At 44.5% G+C, this 20,395-nt stretch overlaps 2 protein-coding genes across 5 annotated transcripts in view; one reads left to right on the forward strand and one right to left on the reverse strand.

Annotated features, from left to right (window-relative positions):
- Nucleotides 1-1,528: 1,528 nt before the first annotated feature.
- atp5po.L (ATP synthase peripheral stalk subunit OSCP L homeolog) lies at nucleotides 1,529-7,343 on the forward strand. Its single transcript, XM_018245926.2, has 7 exons — nucleotides 1,529-1,680; nucleotides 3,210-3,260; nucleotides 3,698-3,808; nucleotides 4,417-4,546; nucleotides 6,095-6,207; nucleotides 6,303-6,389; nucleotides 7,171-7,343. Exons 1-7 carry the CDS (start codon nucleotides 1,651-1,653, stop codon nucleotides 7,282-7,284), a joined length of 636 nt encoding a protein of 211 aa, XP_018101415.1. The 5' UTR covers nucleotides 1,529-1,650; the 3' UTR covers nucleotides 7,285-7,343.
- Nucleotides 7,344-12,233: 4,890 nt separating this feature from the next.
- The window catches only part of itsn1.L (intersectin 1 L homeolog), a 100,778-nt gene continuing 92,616 nt past the window's right edge, over nucleotides 12,234-20,395 (reverse strand). For 3 of the 4 annotated variants that reach the window (XM_018244843.2, XM_018244842.2, XM_018244840.2), the window contains 2 exons: nucleotides 19,834-20,007; nucleotides 12,235-13,373 (listed from right to left, as the gene is read on the reverse strand). In XM_018244843.2, the coding sequence (XP_018100332.1) occupies nucleotides 13,225-13,373; nucleotides 19,834-20,007 (323 nt within the window). In that variant the 3' untranslated portion in view covers nucleotides 12,235-13,224. Of the gene's footprint in view, nucleotides 13,374-19,833; nucleotides 20,008-20,395 lie in introns of all 4 variants that reach the window. The other variant, XM_018244841.2, reaches the window with a different exon arrangement.

Below are 20,395 nucleotides of genomic sequence, written 5' to 3' on the forward strand. Positions count from 1 at the left end.
CTAATAAAAGGGCAGCCAAGTTTGGGAGTTTTACTTTGAAAGCAGCAGGTAAGTTGCAGGTAAAACTTAGTCCCTTTGTAAAATGTATAATTTAGCAATAGAATTCTTAATGAATCAGATAAAATTGAGCATAGGACTAGGGTTGCCACCTTTTCTGGAAAAAAATACCGGCCTTCCTATATATTTATCATTTTTCCTATAAATAACATTGGGAACAGCCATCATTTTTACCAGCCAGGCCGGTAAAATACCGACAAGGTGGCAACCCTACATAGGACTGGCCAGATATGGGATGACTGTGACGTAGTTGTTCAGCTTAAATATATTGCAATATATGGACAAACAATCCCTGTTTTGTTTAAAGGGTAAGGCATTTATTAGTAGCAGTATGCACAAAATGTCTCTGTCTTAAATATATTGATAATGGGTTGAGTGCAGAGGACTCTTGTATTTGCCCATATTTTGTTAAGACAGTCCTGTTGTGTGTGTGCATGGGGGGGAGGGGTGGCAAAAAACTGCATTGAGAACTGCAGAGTAGCGCAGTAGCCAATCAGAGACTTGCGCAGTGCAAGCAAGAACCAGATGTGCTTAGGGTTGCCACCTTTTTAAAAAAAATTTACCGGCCAGTGATGGCGGGGCAGTAACGCCGTGATGTAAAAAGGGGAGGGCCACGGGTAAATGGGCGGGTTGTGTCGTAAAAAAGGGGGTAGCAGTGTGATGCAAAAGGGGGCGGGCCCCATCGCAAGAGGGGCAGAAGACGAAGGAGGGGTACGTTTCTTGCGGAGGGCCAAGGGATTTTGTTATAGGTATTACAAATTACCGGCAGCTACATTGCCGGTAAATTTGTAATACCGGCCCGGCAGGTATTTTACCGGTTAGTCCGGTAAAATACCAGCTGGGTGGCAACCCTAGATGTCATGTGCTACATATCGTTCCCACAGGGGGCACTATCATTCCTGATCCCAGTAGAGCTCACAGTAAAGGTGGGGAACCCACTCATATACAGCTACAGGGGAGGGGAGCATGATAAGAGGCAGAGCCTTGGATCATTATTAATAAATGATGTCCCAGTTACCCCACAAGGCACGAGATAGACACGGGGTGTTGCCTATAAAGCCATTATTCCTTTCACATGTCCCTGTTTAGCTATTTAATCCTCTCATTGGCTACAAAGTAACCAAATTCTCTTCACAAACAAACCATGTGTCTTGATGAATGGGAAGATTGTGTAATACTCAGTAGTCACACTGTATCTCAGCGCAGAAACAGAAACCAAAATTACCCAACATGCACTGGGAGACTTGGCCCATTAGGACAAGAAAAAACTTTGGTGGTTTCCAAAATACAAACCAGTCAAAGGGCCAAAAAGTAGCCAAATCCGTACCTTGACTTGTTTGTACTTTCAAAAACAGCCCGGGCTTTAAATAAGTAGCACAATTTGTCTGGAAAACCCGCCAACCTGGAGCGCATGCGCAATCAAACGCGCAGAGATCCTATTACCCAGAAGTCAGCGCGCGCGGTACAATTGGCGCATGCGTATTGAAAGCGGCTCTGGGTCATATCCACCAGCGCGCGGCGTAGCTGACGCAAAACGTGATCTGTAGAGTGGGAGGCGTTCGCTTTGACCTAGTGCAGCGGCCGGAGGAGAATATGGCAGCGGTAGGGAGCTTCTCAGTGAAGGTAAAAAGCTGTGCGGGGAATGAAAGTTGTGTCAGTGCATGTGAGCTTGTAAATATCCGGCACACTGGGGAGCAGCAGAGGGTGTTGGGTGTTTGTTCCGTATTAGGGGCTGGAGGTGCAGCCTGACAGAAACGTGGGTTACTGGGATATATCCGGGCCGGCTGTCACCCCTGACACTTACTGGTACCTTCCTATACACCGGCCGCCAGGGGGCACTGTGTTGAGAATGGGGACGCCGAGGGCAGTTTGACCGAGAGCCCTAAAAACGCTTATGCGATTATATGTCCGAATAGTGAGTTCTGTTCTTCCCATGAGCCTCCGGGGCAGTTCTGTTTTTCCCATGAGCCTCCGGGGCAGTTCTGTTTTTCCCATGAGCCTCCGGGGCAGTTCTGTTTTTCCCATGAGCCTCCGGGGCAGTTTGCCCTTACCGCACATGACTGTCATCTATTCCACCTGCCCTCAGAGTACAGAAAATCTCAGCCCATTGCTCCAACATAGCCATTTGTTTTCTCTTTTTAAAGTCCAGCCCTACAGGGTTTTGTGGACTGCTCCACCCCTGGAATTCTGGGAGTTGTAGTGTTGCTGCATAAAGTTGTCCCCTTATGTGCAGGTGTCTGTAAGTCTTGGTGGTATTCCTGTTTCATGAAGGGCATCTGCACAGTGACAGGGATGAAGGTCACATGCATTTGTCTGGGCCAACTACGTCAAAGTCATCCCATATCTGGCCAGTCCTACACTCAACTTTCATCTGATCCATTAAGAATTCAATTGCTTCATTATACATTTTACACAGGGGCTACTTTGTACCTGCAACTTACTGCTTTGAAGCTTAAAACTAACATGGTTGCCCTTTTATTGGCCACCACTACCTGGGAATGATGGGAGTTGCTGGCCTTTTCCTCCAGCAAAATTAACTTATCGAACTGAGCAAAGCCAGAAACTTCCATTATCGGCCCTCCACTATGTAGGCCGGAAAAAATTCGTCCCTCTGTATTACTGAAGTTGGACAGCACTGTTATATTATCAGACCAATCACATACATAGGATTAAATGTCTGGGTGAAGCTCTGTCTCTGGGTAACATGGAAGCGTGTACTTGCCTCTCTATCTTGTGTGTATGGAGGGGGTGGGAACTTTAGCCTGGACCCCAAACAGTAGCCAATGTGATATAAGCAGAGCAAGATCCAAAATAATACAGGAGACTGTGCTGCTGCCACTGCCTTTCATTCTCACTAGGAGAGAGAGAGAAGTATTAACGTCATATTCACCTTCACTATGTGCCTCTCCAGCTACTGCTGAACTACAAGTCCCAGCACCCCAGTAAAGTCCTCATTAAGGCTCAGCGTGTGGGAGATGACGGTGCAGTTCTTGATTATTCATAAACCTATAAATCTCCTAAAGCCAAGGGGCAATGACATATCTGTGCAGTTTGCTGTGTGAGACTCCTATTAGTGACTGGGCAGAAAAGTATTTTCATTCCTTTATACTTTGTCTCTTATTAACGATTTCCATTCTCTTCCTGGGTGTTAGGTACGTTCCTTCAGCACCAGTGCAGTCCGGCCAATTTCCAGGCTGGTCAAGGTTAGTCTTCTGGGGATGACGGGGGGGGGCTTTATATGAGCTGCAAATGCCTTGTATTACTGGTGTCTTGCATGGCATGTATAGAAACAATTGCAATTATCGGAGGGTACACTATAAGAACAACACATTCAGCATGAATTACATGGGGATTGGGGAAGTATAGATCTTATACACATGGCTCCTTTAATATAAATACAGCAAGTCTCCAGTTATTCGAGAAGGAAAGCTACAGAAGCAGTTTATTGCCAATAGATTAGCCACAATAGTGCAACACTATATCTATTCTGCAGAATGCTTTACCATACCTGAGTAACCCGCTCTAGAAGCTCTCTCTGTTTCTTAGATAGCAGCTGCCATATTAGCTTGGTGTGACATCACTTCCTGCCTGGAGCAATGCAGACAGATAATCACAGTGTTATTGTTGTGTCTCCCCTCAGCCTCCTATTCAGGTATATGGACTGGAAGGTCGTTATGCCACTGCACTTTATTCCGCTGCTTCAAAGGGGAAGAAGCTGGAGCAGGTGGAGAAGGAACTGAATAGAGTGTCGGTGAGTGAGACTGGGCTGGTCCCATGAGGCTTTCCACAAAAGGGGTTCAGTGTTACCTGTAATTAAAGGGGGTGTTCACCTTTCAATTAACTTTTAGTATAGTTGTTTAGCTTTTTATTCAGCTGCTCTTCAGTTTGCAGTTTCAGTAAGCTGATTGCTATGGTCCAAATTCCCCTACCAACCATACACTGATTTGAATAAGAGACTGGAATATGATTGGAGAGGCCTGAATAGAAAGATGAGTAATAAAAACAGTACATTAGTAGCTTACAGAGCATTTGCATTTTAGATGGGGTCAGTGACCCCCATCTTAAAGCTGAAAAGAGCCAGAACAAGAAGGCCAATAATTAAAAAACTAAATATTTAAGACCAATTGAAAAGTTGCTTAGAATTGGCCATTCTATAACATACTAAAAGTTAACTTAAAGGTGAACCCCTCCTTTAGAGTATACCCCACCCTGTGCAGTCTTTCCTCTGTCGTTCAGACAAATCCAGAGCATTAAACAAATCTGTTGCTTATGCTAAATAATAGGTTTTTTTTGTAATTGAGAAATGTTAAAAGCATAATTGTGATTGTAGAACCCATTTTATTTTGTTTAACATTTCAGACCCTTTTCAAGGATCCCAAATTGTCCGGCATCGTCACAAACCCACACATTAAACGCGCTCTCAAACAAAAGACTGTCGGTGATATCTTGGCAAAGGAGAAGTTCTCCCCTCTGACTGTCAACTTTGTCAGTGAGTATGGGGGCGGTCCCAGCAAGATTGGGGGCGGTCCCAGCAAGTATGAGGCAAGAAGTGCAAAGTGAACAGGGAGCGTCTGCTTTTCTGCTCTAATGTTGGTGGGCAGTTTTGTTGCATAAATAAATGCAAGGAAATAAAATAACGACTAGTATGCTAGGGAGTATGGCTCCTTTTACAGCGGGAGTCTAAAGGGATTGTTCACCTTTAAAGTCACTTATGTTATAGAATGACCAATTCTAAGCAACTTTTCAATTGTTTTTTTCATTATTTTTTAGTTTGTCTTTTTCTTCTGATTCTTTGCAGCTTTTAAATGGGGGTCACTGACCCCTTCTAAAAAAAACAAATGCTCTGTAAGGCTACAAATTTATTGTTATTGCTACTTTTTATTACTGTTCCTTCTATTCAGGCCTCTCCTATTCATATTCCAGTCTTTTATTCAAATCAGTGCATGGTTGCTAGGGGAATTTGGATCCTAGTTACCAGATTACTTAAAATGCAAATTGAAGAGCTGTTGAATAAAAAGCTAAATAACTCAAACCTTCAATAATAAAAAACAATTGCAAATTGTCTCAGAATATCATTCTCTACATCATACTAAAAGTTAACTCAAAGGTGAACAACTCCTTTAAATTAACTTTTAGTATGGTATAGAGTGAAATATTGAGACTATTTGCAATTGGTTTTCATTTTTAATTGTGTTTTTTGAGTTTAGCTTTTTATTCAGCAGCTCTCCAGTTTGCAATTTCAGCCATCTGGTTGCTAGGCTCCAAATTACCTTAGCAACCATGCATTGATTTGAATAAGAGACTGGAATGTAAATAGGAGAGGGCAGATGAGTTATACGCGTGTAGGTTACAGAACATTTGTTTGTTAGACCAGGTCAGTGACCCCCATTTGAAAGCTGGAAAAAGTCAGAAGAAAAATAATTGAACTATAAAAAATTAAATTAGGGATACACCAAATCCACTATTTTGGATTTGGCCGAACCTCCTAATCCTTCAAGAAGGATTCACCGAATACCGAACTGAATCCAAATCCTAATTTGTATATTCAAATTAGGGTTGGGAAGGGGGAAACATTTTTTACTTCCTTGTTTTGTGATTAAAAGTCACACTATTTCCCTCCCCACCCCTAATTTGCATATCAGTAGGCTGGGCAGAAGGATTCGGCCGAATCCTGCTGAAAAAGCCAAATCCCGAACCGAATCCTGGATTCGGTGCATCCCTAAAATAAATGAGGACCAGTTGAAAAAGTTACTACTTGGCCATTCTATAATATACTTAAAATTAACTGAAAAGTGAACCACTCCTTTAAGAGATTTTTAGGTTTCAGGTTTCCCCTCTGTGGCTCATGCTTTGGCGAGGGCCTGATCCCATTCTAGATATTCCGAGTCCTCAGTCACTAAGTCCAGGCATGTCCGTGCCTTATTTACCTTCATGGTGCCCTTTAATCCCTTGTATTGCAACTAGGGCTGGTAATTATACAAGGCTGAAAATCTCATGGATCCCAAAAACTGTACCTGACCGTATTTTTCCCCCATAGATTTGCTCGCTGAAAATGGCCGCCTGAGTCGGGCCTCTGATGTCATTTCTTCATTTGCGAAAATCATGAGCGCTCACCGGGGGGAAGTTCTGTGCTCCGTTACTACTGCCTCAGTAAGTGGGAGATACACTGATTACTTGCCCTTTATCACTTCCCTGCTGTTCAAATGAAACCCAGCGACGTATTTACATTCTGTTTCCTTTCCCAGCCCCTGGATGAAGCAAATCTGACAGAACTGAAATCTGCTCTCAATGGCTTCCTGGCAAAGGGGGAAACATTACAGCTGGAGACAAAGGTAGGAAAGGGTTTCAGGTTGCACATATTGGTTTTCTCTCTCTCTAAGTTCCCATTAAAGGGGGTGTTCCTTTAAATTAAATTAACTTTTAGTACGATGTAGAGAGTGAGACAATTTGCAGTTTGTTTTCATTTTTTATTATCTTTGGTTTTTGAGTTATTTAGCTTTTTATTCAGCAGCTCTCCAGTTTCAGTAATCTGGTTGCTAGGGTCCTAATTAACTTAGCTGCTACACATTGATTTGAATAATAGTCTGGAATATGAATAGGAGAGGCCTGAATAGAAAGACGAGTAATAAAAAGTAGCCTTACAGATGTTTGGTTTTTTTAGATGGGGTCAGTGACCCGCATTTGAAAGTAGGGATGCACCGAATTCAGGATTCGGCCTTTTTCAGCAGGATTTGGATTCGGCCGAATCCTTCTTCCCTGCTGAACCTAAACTTAATTTGCATATGCAAATTAGGACGGGGAGGGAAATCGCGTGACTTTTTGTCACAATACACGGAAATAAAATGTTTTCCCATTCCCGCCCATAATTATGTATATGCAAATTAGGATTCAGTGCGGTATTTTGCCAAATCTTTCGAGAACAATTCAGGGGTTTGGCTGAATCCAATAAAGTGGATTCGGTGCAGCCCTATTTGAAAGCTGGGAAGAGTCAGAAAAAGGTAAAAAATAAAAAAAAAAGACCAATTTAATAGTTTCTTAGAACCAGCCATACTATAACATACTAGAGGTTAATGTAAAGTTGATTCACCCCTTGTTTTTTTGTTTCATGTAAAGACTGATGTGAGTATCCTCGGAGGAATGATTGTCAGCGTGGGAGACAAATACATTGACATGTCCACAAAAGCCAAGATCCAGAAACTGACCAAGATTATGAAAGAGACTGTGTAACTGATCTGCTGAGACTGCTCTGTTATAAATAACTATAATAAATCATTGTCCTGAATCTATTTATGTCTCATTTAATTGGAGTTTTACTTCTCCAACAGTTCTGTCCCAATATGTCTGATTCTTGTTCTCTTTACAACTGAGCCTTCAGTGTTCTATCATATATAGTGATGGGTTATCTTACATACAAGATATTGTGTTGTATAATAATAGCGTTATATTATATACAAGATATTGTGTTGTATAATAATAGCGTTATATTATATACAAGAAATTGTGAAGGTCAGTGACTGGTTCATATTTGGGCTCAGCTGCCCCCAGTCATGTGACTTGTGCTCTGATAAACTTCAGTCACTCTTTACTGCAAGTTGGAGTGATATCATCCCCCCCCAGCAGCCTAACAACAGAACAATGGGAAGGTAACCAGATAACAGCTCCCTAACACAAGATAACAGCTGCCTGGTGGATCTAAGAACAGCACTCAATAGTAAAATCCAGGTCCCACTGAGACACATTCAGTTACATTGAGTAGGAGAAACAACAGCCTGCCAGAAAGCAGTTCCATCCTAAAGTGCTGGCTCTTTCTGAAAGCACATGATCAGGCAAAATGACCTGAGATCTACACACCAATATTACAACTAAAAAATACACTTGCTGGTTCAGGAATGAATTTTATCTTTGTAGAGTGAATTATTTTAGAAATAAAAATGACAGATCCCTTTAGGTCAGGCCCGGGTGCCAATTGTGGCCTGTTTACAAAATTTACACCGGCCCTCAGCCTCGATCATGAAATTAATAATAACGTGGCCCCCCCAGCACAGTGCAATCAGAAGGTTGTTCACCTTTCCTACACTTTTTCAGTTCAGTTGGTTTCACATTGTTCCCCAGAAATAAAGACTTTTTCCAATTTTCTGTGCGACTGTTTTTCTAGTATTGAAGTGTAAAGTGTCATTTTCACCTTCTAAGGCAGCTCTGGTAGGGGGGTCGCTGACCCTGTAAACTGTTCTAAATGGATACATTTAGCTGATACATTTCTTATCTTTGTCCCCCCCAGAGTAGAATCTCTGAGTTTCATTACAGGCAGCTGTTAGAATTGATACAATAGTTGCTAATACTCCAGAGATGCTGCTGAGAAAAGCAGGAAGTAGAGTTCTGGCTATTATGTTAGACATCCAGTCACTCCAGCTTTTATACATTACATTTTTGGCTAACTAACTATACTACATACATGTTTTATTTTGCACAGCCCATCTATTTACCCAGTTTTTATATTTACACTGAACAATTCGTTTGAGGCTCATACAGTGATGTGTGCAGTAAAAGTTCAATGAACTGGACTGACCTGAGAGGCTCCCCCGTGCTAGAGATGGTACAGACCAGAATATAAGAGACAGAGGAGACAATTGGAATGTCCCAACACTCAGCTTTTATTTACTGTAAGACACAGGAAGAAGTTCAGATTAGCGATATAAAACATGGCGACGTGAGGGTGGATAATTCACTGGAAATCAAGAAACAACCTAGCGGCCATATCATTATACACACGCCTAGTTATGTCTCAGTGTAGTAATAAAATACATTTCTTCTTCAATATTACATTTTCAGGAAAGAATAAAAACCAACAAGTGTAACAGTAGATAAACGTGTATCCCCCCCTCATCCCCAGCACAACATGAACCTCACACATCACTGGGGAGGGAATAACCTTGATATGTCGGGCGTTAGAGCCCCCGTACCGCATTACAGAGATACGTAACCTGCTGCTCTCCAGCTGTTACACAACTGCATATCCCAACATAGCTGAACATGGTAGTCCTCTAGCTGCTGGAGTACAGGACAGGAGGGAGTAACCTTGATATGTCGGTGTTAGAGCGCCAGTAACGCATTACAGAGATGCGCAACCTGCTGCTCTCCAGCCGTTACACAACTACATCTCCCAACATAGCTGAACATGGTAGTCCTCTAGCTGCTGGAGTGCAGAACAGGAGGGAATAACCTTGATATGTCGGGCGTTAGAGCCCCAGTATTGCATTACTGCTGCTCTCCAGCCGTTACAGAACTACATCTCCCAACATAGCTGACATGGTAGTCCTCTAGCTGCTGGAGTGCAGGACAGGAAGGAATAACCTTGATATGTTGGGCGTTAGAGTCCCAGTACCGCATTACAGAGACAGGCAACCTGCTGCTCTCCAGCTGTTACAGAACTACATCTCCCAACATAGCTGAACATGGTAGTCCTCTAGCTGCTAGAGTGCAGAACAGAAGGGAATAACCTTGATATGTCGGGCGTTAGAGCCCCAGTATTGTATTACTGCTGCTCTCCAGCCGTTACAGAACTACATCTCCCAACATAGCTGAACATGGTAGTCCTCTAGCTGCTGGAGTGCAGAACATGGTCTATGCCTCATCTCTTGCCGTATCTGTGGAGTCGGCACCACACGAACCCCCAGCATTGCCCCAAAGTGAGGCCATTAAAATAAAATCACATCTAGTGACCTTTATTGTCTCGTGTAAAAGAAAACAATCATAAAAATGCTCCAAAGTGCAACGGATCCGTCCTACGGCAACATGAGCGTTACTAGTAGGTGTAGGTCAGTAGTTCGGTGAAGAGAAGGGGCACATTTATTGGTTGTCTCCTGTTAGCAGAACGAGACCACCCTCCTGTCGTCTCCGATGGACGGCATTTTAGTGAAGGGTAATGGGCTGCTTTAAAATGTTGCTCGTTGGAGGTCAGATATAAAAAAAATACTCCTGCGTAGTACAATTATTTATTGATATATAGCCAGAGACGTTTCTCCATGCAGAATCTGCTTTCTGCTCTGTAGTGTATCAGAGGGGTGGGACTTCCTGCAGTACAAGCTCTGACTGGCAGCTGCCTTTTCCTATCAGTCAAAGGCTAGACACAATAAGCACAAGGCATGAGTGCGACCAATAAAATGACACCCTGGGGGGTTATTATTTACCCCAAGGATCCAATGCCGCCATTCGTTTAGAAATACTAGTATCCCTTTAAACCCCTGGGAAGTAATAGTAGCAGTAATAGTAGTAGTAGTAGTAGTAGTAGTAGTAGTAGTGGTAGTAGTAGTAGTGCAACCATATACACATTAGGGATGCACCGAATCCAGGATTTGGTTCGGGTTTTGGCCAGGATTTGGCCTTTTTCAGCAGGATTCAGATTCAGCTGAATCCTTGTGCCTGCCTGAATCTAATCCTAATTTGCATATGTAAATTAGGGGAGGTTGGGAAATCACGTGACTTTTCGTCACAAAAGAAGAGTTTTTTCCACTTTTTCCTTTCATTCCCCTAATTTGCATATGCTAATTAGGATTCGGTTCTGTATTCGGCCGATTCTTTCACCAAGGATTCGGCCGAATCCCAAATAGTGGATTCGGTGCATCTCTAATACACATACATACAAGTAACAAAAATACTTTCAAGGTTTTAGGCCTGTGAGTGGCAACAAAAAACACATGCTTTATACTGGAAACAATTCCCTTGAGCCAATCAGACACAGGATAAGAGGATCCCTCCCCCTAATGATTATTTCTGCTCCTAATAAATAAACATGAAGACCTTCTATATGAAATGTAAACTTTGTCGTATCTGAAAGGTACGAAATGCTGTTTTGTTATGTGGTTTTATACAGTGGTCTGTTGTAGTGTCCCCGCCCTTTCCTGCAACTGCTCCATGTGGGCGTGTCCTTCCTCAGAGCGGGACAGTTAGTGGTGACTGTCAGTTTTCTATGGTTGTCCGGAGAAACGTTGGCTCGGATTGCGAATGTACCCCCCCTCCTGATAATCCTTACACAGTGACTGGGGCAGAAGTTTGGCTGTCCAGCACTGGAATTATCACACTGAACATTTTGGCCACAGAAAACTGATGCCACTCGTTTAAAGGGCAAATATTAAAAAAACAATGTCCAGGAGTGAAAAAAGAGGTTTCAGACCTTCCCCCTGCCGACTAATTTTCCTCTTCTTCTGAAAATTTCCTCCTGATTGTGAGGCCAGTTGATAGACCTGGCCAGCAGGTGGCGCTAGTGTGTTAATCGCTATATATTAGTAGTGGAAAAAACTGCCGACATCTTGAAAACTAAAAATCAATGTAAACTGCAAAAGTTCTCAGATGAGTACTCTGTATCCAGGACAGTGGATATTAATTTGCCTCAACTGAGTCCCTTTCCGACTGCATTAAACCTGCCTATGGGGGCCAGCCCCACTGTTTAGAATCCATTGAATTCTTATGACTAACCAACCAATGCAGTTGCCAGTGAGACCCAAGTGCTGTCACTAAGAGACAGCCGCGAGTGCAGCAAATTACAGTCACGATTTCTCTGCAGCAACATTCTGAATTAACTGTATAAGGACCATCGGGTCACCAAAAACAAAATGAAAAACAGAATTGGTTAAAACGCTTAACTCATCTCGTTCATTGGACCGATCATGGGGAATGATCACGAAAATGAAAATTTAATATAAGCTTCACCATACTGAAATAAGAAACCTTCGAAAATCCAATCAATTAAAAATTCTGTACCATTTCTTCACTATTCCTCTCTCAGCATCTGTTTCTCTTCATTCTGTCTTCATGCAGCAGTTGGGTGTCAGATGAATGATCCAATATATCTTATAGGGGGGCTCCTTTTGCCTAGAAGATGTATCAGAGCTCACTCTATTAAAATCACCAGACATCATGTCTCTCTACATGCAGAATTTGTGCAAAAGGCAGTTATTTTGTTAGATTTTCTTTGTACTGGAATCAGTTATTTGAGTGAGCTCGAATTCATCTGCTAGGAAAGGAGCCCCCCTATAAGATATATTGGATCATTCATCTGACACCCAACTGCTGCATGAAGACAGAATGAAGAGAAACAGATGCTGAGAGAGGAATCGTTTTCAGAAACAATGCAGAATTTTTAAATTATTGTATTTAGAAAGTTTTTTATTTCGGTATGCTGAAGCTTATATTAAATTTTAATTTTTGCGATAGTTCCTCTTCAACAAAAAAAAAAAAGCAAGAGAGTAAAAACTTCCATGTAGATTTGATTCAGGTCAGAATTTGCTCTGTAAACTTATTTTTCAAAGCAAAATTGTATGATGTTATTCCAGGTTCTGTCACTAGGTGGCACTGTCCAGTTGCTGAGCACAGGTCTGCTACGGTGGCCCAAGAGTGCCATGTTCCTGCTGCTCCTGAAGCTCACATGTCAGCTTTCCACCAATAAACTTGCTAATAAAGTGCATTGTACAAGTAATTCTATAAGAACAGCGCCACCTAGTGACTGACGTGTGGAAAGTCATTTAGTACCATAATAATACCATAGTACCAATCAGTTCCTAAGTATGTTTTTCAGGAAACACTTCCAACACACAAAGGCATTTAATTGGCTAATAGTCGTACCTTTAGCGTATGAGACTTTGTTATTGCTAAAAATGATCAGTAATGGAAGTGAATAAAAAGCTTCAGCTGTTTGGTCAAATATCCCCAATATAAATGAAGCCATACACACACTTGGTGGGGATGAGCTGCAGTTGGTTGAACTACAACTCCCAGCTAGATGGCTGCAGATGGGATAGCCTCGCCCCGGCTAAGATCAGGCAGACAAGGAACACTAAGAAATGAATAGGAACCCATAATATTTGCTGTAGAACTACACACGAAGTTAGTCTCTAAATTTCGATATCACAGCAGTGGTCACAGTTATTTGTATTCAGAAAAAATACACACACCCTAAAATCTAAAACGAAGTCCCACATATAAAACACGTACGTACATTTTCTTAGAAAATGGTAATTCGAATTAAAAATTGATGATGGTGAAACAGAGAGATAGAGAGATTGGATTCCGGGCTGCCCTGTTCATAAAACAAAGTACCATTGGGAAAGGGCTCCGGAGCTGCTGCAGACTGCAACGGGAGGGGAGAAGTGGGGATCTACTGTGCAAAACCTCCTATGGCTCGTCAAACAGCTGCAGATCCAATCGGACGACTATTTCTCCGGTAGGAACTTCGTGCAGAAGCAGACACTTGGTCACCGGTCCCTTAGAACCTTGGTCTTTCTTTATGTCGGCAACTCGGATTTCTGTCCGGCCCAGAAAATCTGAAACAGGCAAAAAGCAGATTTTGTGTACTCACCGATAAATCTCTTTCTCTTTAGCCGCTTGGGGGACACAGGGACAGTGGGGTATAGCTGGAACCACTAGGAGGCAGGACACGATAAAAAAATAGAAACTTGATCCCTCCTCCTCCTGCTATACCCCTCCTCTGTAGGCAGAGACACTCAGTTTGTACCAAAACAGGAGGTTATTAATAATCAACAGAAAAATGGATAACTAAATACAAGAAGAACAGATGGTTGAGTCAACCAAGTCTGAAGCCAAGAGAAGACCTCTATCCAGGGAGGGAAGCCCTTTGCCCCCCAAGTGACCGAAGAGAAAGAGAATTAACGGTGAGTACACAAAATCTCCTTTTCTCTAGGTCAGCTTGGGGGACACAGGGACAGTGGGGACGTACCAAAGCTGTCCCCTGAATCAAGGGCCTACGTGGAGGCCTACATGGAACCAGCCTCTGCAGCCTGAAGTTGCTGGTTGAAGGTTCCTGCCATAGCGGGTGTCAGATGCCGCAAAGGTGCCAAACTGGTGAAATTTGGCAAAAGTATGGATTGAAGTCCACGTTGCAGCCTTGCACAACTGTTCCGCTGAGGCTTGGTTTCGAAAAGACCAGGACGCACTCATTCCTGCCCTGATTGAGTTTGGGAGAACCTCACCCTGTGATGAATAGGATCTCTGGATGGCCTGTTTTATCCAGCAGGATATGGTATTCTTAGTAGCTGGTGTGCCCCTGAGCGGGCCTGAGTGAAGGATGAACAAGGAGTCCGATTGACGGATGTCCTTGTCCCGGTGCAGGTAAAACTTGAGGGCCCTAACGGGGTCAAAGGTGTGCAGTGCCGCTTCCTTCGCACTGGAAAGGGATGAGCAGAAGGTAGGAATCGTAATTTCTTGGTTGAGGTGGAAAGTGGAAACCACTTTGGGAAGAAAAGAGGGAGAAGTATGAAGTACTACCCTGTCGTTGTGGAAGGTCAACAGAGGAGACCTACAGGAGAGGGCAGAGATCTGAGATACTCTCTGTGCTGAGGCAATAGCCAGCAGAAAAACGATTTTCCATGTGAGCCACTGAAGTGGAATAGAATCCATGGGCTCAAAGGGAGCGCACGTAGGACTAGGCTTAAGTCCCAATTGGGCACCGGTGAACGTACCGGAGTGCTTTATGGTGGCCACTCCCTGAAGAAAAATCTTAACATCGGGGAGCAAGGCGAGACTGGCGAAAACTGAGATTTCAGCGACCCGAGGGACATATCCAGGGACAGTCCCTCCTGTATAAAGGCCAGAAGGTGTGGAGTGGAAAACTTCAGTGGATTGAAGCCATTACGTTGGCACCACCGATGGTAAGTGGACCAGACCCAATGGTACGTCTTGGCGGAGACCGGTTTGCGGGCTGCACACATGGTAGAATGACAGCGTCAGAGAACCCCTTCCTTCCTCAGGATCGCGGTTTCAGTAGCCACGCCATCAAATTCAGGTTGGCAGGACAAGGGTGAAGGATTGGACCCTGAGAGAGAAGCTCCGGGATGAGAGGCAGAGTCCAAGGTTATTCTCCTGAGAGATGTACTAGATCTGAGACCCAGGATTAACTGGGTCATCTTGGAGCTATGAGGATGAGAGTAGTGTGTTCTCTTTAAAGATTCTTGATTGTTCTTGGAATGAACGCGAGATGGAAGTCCCAGGGAGAGGTGAGGGCGTCTGCCGCCAGCGGCAGAGGGTCCCTGGACCTTGCAAAGAAGAGAGGAACTTTTCGATTGTACCGTGATCAACATCTGGCGTCCCCCATCTTTAAGTGATCTTGTTGAAGATGTTGTCCTTTAGAGACCACTCGCCGGGATCTAGGGATTGTCTGCTGAGATAATCTGCTTCCCAGTTTAAGAGACCTGGAATGAAGATGGATGACAGGCAAGTCGGATTGCCCGTATCTCAAGAAGGTTGATGTGAAGACGTTGTTCCAATAGAGATCAGCGACCCTGCGCTGACCGACCCTCTAGCACTGCTCCCCAACCGGAGAGGCTTGCATCTGTGGTGAGCAGTCACCATTGTGGATCCCCTAGGGGTCTGCCCCTGGTCAGGTGACTGGTTTGCATCGACCAGAGAAGATGGACTCGAGTCCTGTGGGATAGACGAAATTCCAGGAGAAGGGATTTGTGCCTGCAGGCCACAAAAATATTCCACTGAAGCTCCCTGAGGTGATGCTGGGTGAAGGGAACTGCTTCTATCGTCGAAACAATCTCACGATGAGAGGAGAGACCGTACGAGGGTCCGTAGATGCTGGACCTTGTCGCTGGGACAGTTTGTGTCTGGGTGTTGAACTGCATCCCGAGGAAGACCATGGATTGGCTCGGGGTTAACGAGGACTTGTCCAGGTTGATGAACCAATCCAACTCCTGTAATCGAACAATGGTGAAGTGCAACGCCTTCTGGGCCTCTGCGAAGGAAGGTGCCTTGATCAGGAGATCGTCCAGATAAGGAGTTATGGAGATCCCCCTGGTGCGGATTGGAGCAGTGGCCACCGACATGATCTTGGTAGGGCCGAAGTAAGGCCAAAGGGAAGGGCCGTGAATTGGACGTGGCGATTTTAGAAGGCAAATCACAAGAATCTCTGATGGGGATGTAAAATTGGGACATGAAGGTAGGCATCCTTTATGTCCAGAGAAATCAGGAATTGGCCTGGGGACATGGCCGCAATGACAGACCTGAGGGATTCCATCTTGAACCTTCGCGGTCGAATGAATGTATTGAGTTCCTTGAGGTCCAGGATTGGCCGAACAGATCCATCCTTCTTGGGAACTACAAACAAGTTTGAGAGATAGCCTCGGAATCTCTCCTAGGTCGGAACAGGGTCGCTGGAGGGAAGAAGGGGCAAGTCATGGAGACGTGGGCTTGCTGGGCGGCTTGTGGGACTGCCAGGATGGCCTGGACTTTCCACTGAAGCATCCTCTGCCGGTGGTGGAGTGTCGGGGAGGAGACGATCTTGCGCCTTTGTGGTGGGAGACACAAAAAAATGGTTCAGACGAAAGGAGGGGCGAGATTTTGGTACTCTTACCCCCGGTGGCCTGGATCGAAGAGGAGTTTTCCCTTGAATGAAATTGAGGTGAGAGACTTTTTTGAAGACAAGTCCGCAGTCCACAGCTTCATCCAGAAAGATCTGCGAGCCGCTACCGACAAGTGAAGTTTGCTGTAGTTCTGCTAATCACCTGTAGCGCATCGAGGGAGGCTTCACTTATTACCCTCCTTGATTTGCGAGGCCAAACGAGCGAGTTCTTCGCGGGGGACCCCTATGGAAATCGCTCGGCATAAGGAGTCCGACCAAGTTTGGATGGCTCTACTTACCCAAGCTGAGTCTAGAAACGGCCGGAGGGAGGTACCTGAAGCAGAGAAGAGGGAACTTAGAATGCCCTCAAGCTTCTTGTCCATGGAGTCCTTGAAGGAGGCTGCATCAGGAACTGGCAGTGTCCTTGGATAGTCGAGAGACAGGCACGTCCACTGAAGGTGGGGAGGTCCACTTTTCTGTTAGATCCTGTGAAAAAGGATATATTTTGAGAAAACAGAAACGTCTCTCTGGCTTGTCCCATTCCTGTTGGATAATTTGTTCGAGTGGAGCATGAGAGGGAAAGGAAGGTGAGGACCTGCTGCGGAGCTTAAACAAGGAGGTGGAAGTACTGGAACTAGGTTCAGGCTCCTGTAAGTGAAGGGTCTCTAATACTGAGGAGATGAGGGGATCAATGGCCTCAGAGGAGAGTTTGGGGGAGTCCTCTTCTCATGGTCGGAACTGTGAGATAGTTCACAATCAGACAGGGCCGGATCCTCCTCGGAATCAGGCGGCAGGGGAGAAGTAGTGATGGACTCCGCCTCACACTCATCCTTGGAAGGAGAGGGGGCTCTACGTTTTTGAGGCTTAGGCCAAGGATTATCTAGCCGCGCTAGCAGTTTATCAAGGGAGAGAGACAAATTAGGAATACCGGCGGCAAGCTGAGATGCCCATTCTGGGGGAGGCTGGGGGTCCAGGGGGGTGGAGGTCCGGGGGCTGGCCTGTTGGGTCCCCATGAGAGGCTTGGCTTCCCTGAGGACAGAGTTCTGAAGTTTCCGAAACGGCTCAGGTGGCTTGCACGTGGAACACAGAGGGTCCTTGTGACCAGATGGCAGGCATTTGCGGCATTTGGCACAAGCTAAATACTTAACCGATGAAGTAGTTGCTGGCCTGGAAAAAAGGTTATCACCTGTACATATATATACATATATATATATATATATATATATATATATATATATATATATATACATATACATATACATATACATATATATATATACATATACATATACATATATATATATATACATATACATATATATATATATACATATACATATATATATATATACATATACATATATATATATATACATATACATATACATATATATATACATATACATATACATATATATATATATATATATATATATATATATATATATATATATATATAATGTAGGTTATATATATATAAATAAACTGAAAATGCCTCCCCAGGGTACTGCTGAGTGCAAAGCCCTGGAGGAGAGTAAAGCCTGATAAGGCAGTAATTACAAAGCCTGCTGCCCTGTGGCAATAGCTAAAAACCCCACTGAAGTACTGCCCTGTTGTGTTCTAAGAAAAAACAGGGCGGGGGCTGAAGCTGGGGAAGAGCCCAGCGTGGTGAGTCTGCTAGTAATGGAGACTGGAGCGTCGCCGGAAGAGGAACCTCCTCCAGAATCAATGGGAAGTAGCTGCCTGGGCGCGCAATGGAGAGCGCGAAGAATGGCCCCTCCCCTAGCAGTGGCGTATGGTGCCGAAGCGTGCCTTAGAAAATGGCGCCTAAGGCATCGGCGCGCCCTTCCGGGTTGTGCACTGGGTGCGCGTACAGTAAGCGCAAAATCTGCCCCAGCCGTTGCCTCCCCAGGTACAGTGAAAGACAGCCCCGGTGAAATCGCTCGTAAAATAGAGGTGCGCAACCGGTGCTAAGCCCACAATAACTCTCTTGCGCTGCTGACAGTGAGGACAGTAGGAAACATAAGTGCCATTCCCATTGCCTGTGTATGTAACTATGTAACTATATAAGGAGGAATGAGCCACAGGATGAACCTGGCTATACCTCAGCCCTGTGTCCCGGCCAGCGCATCCTCTCTCTGTACGTCAGAGGGAGGGAATCAATGCTGGATGGTCAGTGCAGAGCACAAGAGACCCCGGTGACATCCTCAAGTAATGGATCAGACTACTCAGTGTAGCTGTCCAGCTCCATATCATGTGAAGGAATTGTAATGAAATAAAAAAAAAGAGCCAAATAAATAGTAAAATACTCCTGAATGCGGGAGACGGTCCTAACCTCCTGAGGACACAACGAAACTGGGTGTCTCTACCTACAGAGGAGGGGTATAGCAGGAGGAGGAGGGATCAACAGACCTAGAGAAAGAAAACACAAGATCTGTTTAATCTAAGGCCCGTTTGTTGTGTACAATGAGACCAAATGGATCGGCCGTACTGATGCTCCTCCCTGCTCATTGAACAGGCAGAATTTGCATGCAGATATTATATGTTGGGTTTACTCAGGAACTCCATGTGATATGGCTGTAAGCAGAATAGGGGACTGCAGAGAAGACCTGCCAATCGAGAATCACTGCTGAGGTCCAGGAAGGTTCCATCTGCTCTACATTGGGTCGTGGCCACTATGCTTCTAATATTGGCCGTCTACAGAGAGATTAGCCTGATGTGGCTTATCATATTGGTGATATGGCTCATCGTGTCGGTGATAAGGCTCATCGTGTCGGTGATAAGGCTCATCATGCCGGAGATAAGGGTCATCATGTCGGTGATATGACTCATTATGTAGGTGATATGACTCATCATGAATGTGATATGGCTCATTATGTTGGACCTGGCCAATTGAGTGGGTCTTTCTGTGTATGGGCAGCTAAGGGTCTCTATAGCCTCACATGTGCCAGTAATATCTACATACAGGCAGGGTTGGACTGGACCAGAAGGACAAAAACCTGGTGGGCCCAAGCCCAGACCCACTCCCTGCCTGAAACCATTGCTGCTGCTGCTGCCCCAGATCTCCATCCCTGGCCCCGGTTCAGTGAATAAAAAGGTACAGGCGGGGGGCAGAGGGGGCTTTGCAGTCCAGTCCAACACTGTGTACAGTCTATGAGAAACTTAGTGGGTTTGCCATTTTCTTCACTACTGGCCCTGCCTATATACTGTATGTCACTGTAACAAGTTAGCAGTAGTCAGCTCTCTTCCAATTCCCAAAAATGCTTTAACACCTCTGTGGTTCTCCTTTACATGTCTGTTAGTGACAATACATGCAAGGCATTGTGGGAACTGGATTTGTGGCTGGAGGGGACTACGTATACATTGTATCACTGGTGAAGTAGACAGGACCAGTAGGGAAGAGTAGCCCTCCCATTACTTACCATCAGGGGAAAACTGGTCCCTCTCAAACACAGTGATGCACAGAACATCCTGCTCCAGGTCCTTAATAAAGAATTGGCAGTTGGAGTTCCACTTGGGGTTCAGGGTGTCCTGTATGGTCTTGGTAATGTGGCACTGAGAGCCCATGGTGATCTCACAATATGGATTACTCTTCCCTGCAGGTGAGAACGAACCAAAGTTACATAAAGAGGAACCAAGGAACAGAAACTGGAAGGTTCTCTATCTCAAACAATGGGCAAACATTTGCTGTTTGACCCTGGGCATGATGGGCTGGTAACTGTTTAGTTTAATTAATGTACCAAACACTTCTGGCAGTTGTGAGAATAAAAACAGGCATTTGATTGGCTACTACATGTCCCCGTCACAGCAAACTCTTACCCTTATTATTGTATATAAATACTAAAGCATTTACGTTAAAGAGAGCCCCTATTCTAGGCCCAATAGATTTCCAAGTACAGGTATGGGATTTGTTATACAGAATGCTCAGAATTACGGAAAGGCCGTCTGCCATAGACTCCATTTTATCCAAATAATCCAAATTCT

Source organism: Xenopus laevis, chromosome 2L (assembly GCF_017654675.1).
Source record: "Xenopus laevis strain J_2021 chromosome 2L, Xenopus_laevis_v10.1, whole genome shotgun sequence".
Taxonomy (NCBI): domain Eukaryota; kingdom Metazoa; phylum Chordata; class Amphibia; order Anura; family Pipidae; genus Xenopus; species Xenopus laevis.

Coding starts and splice junctions, on each gene's coding strand:
- atp5po.L (XM_018245926.2), top strand. CDS start 1,651: ATGGCAGCGGTAGGGAGCTTCTCAGTGAAG. Junction 3,809..4,416: donor AGGAACTGAATAGAGTGTCG/GTGAGTGAGACT, acceptor TTAACATTTCAG/ACCCTTTTCAAGGATCCCAA. Junction 6,390..7,170: donor CATTACAGCTGGAGACAAAG/GTAGGAAAGGGT, acceptor TTTCATGTAAAG/ACTGATGTGAGTATCCTCGG.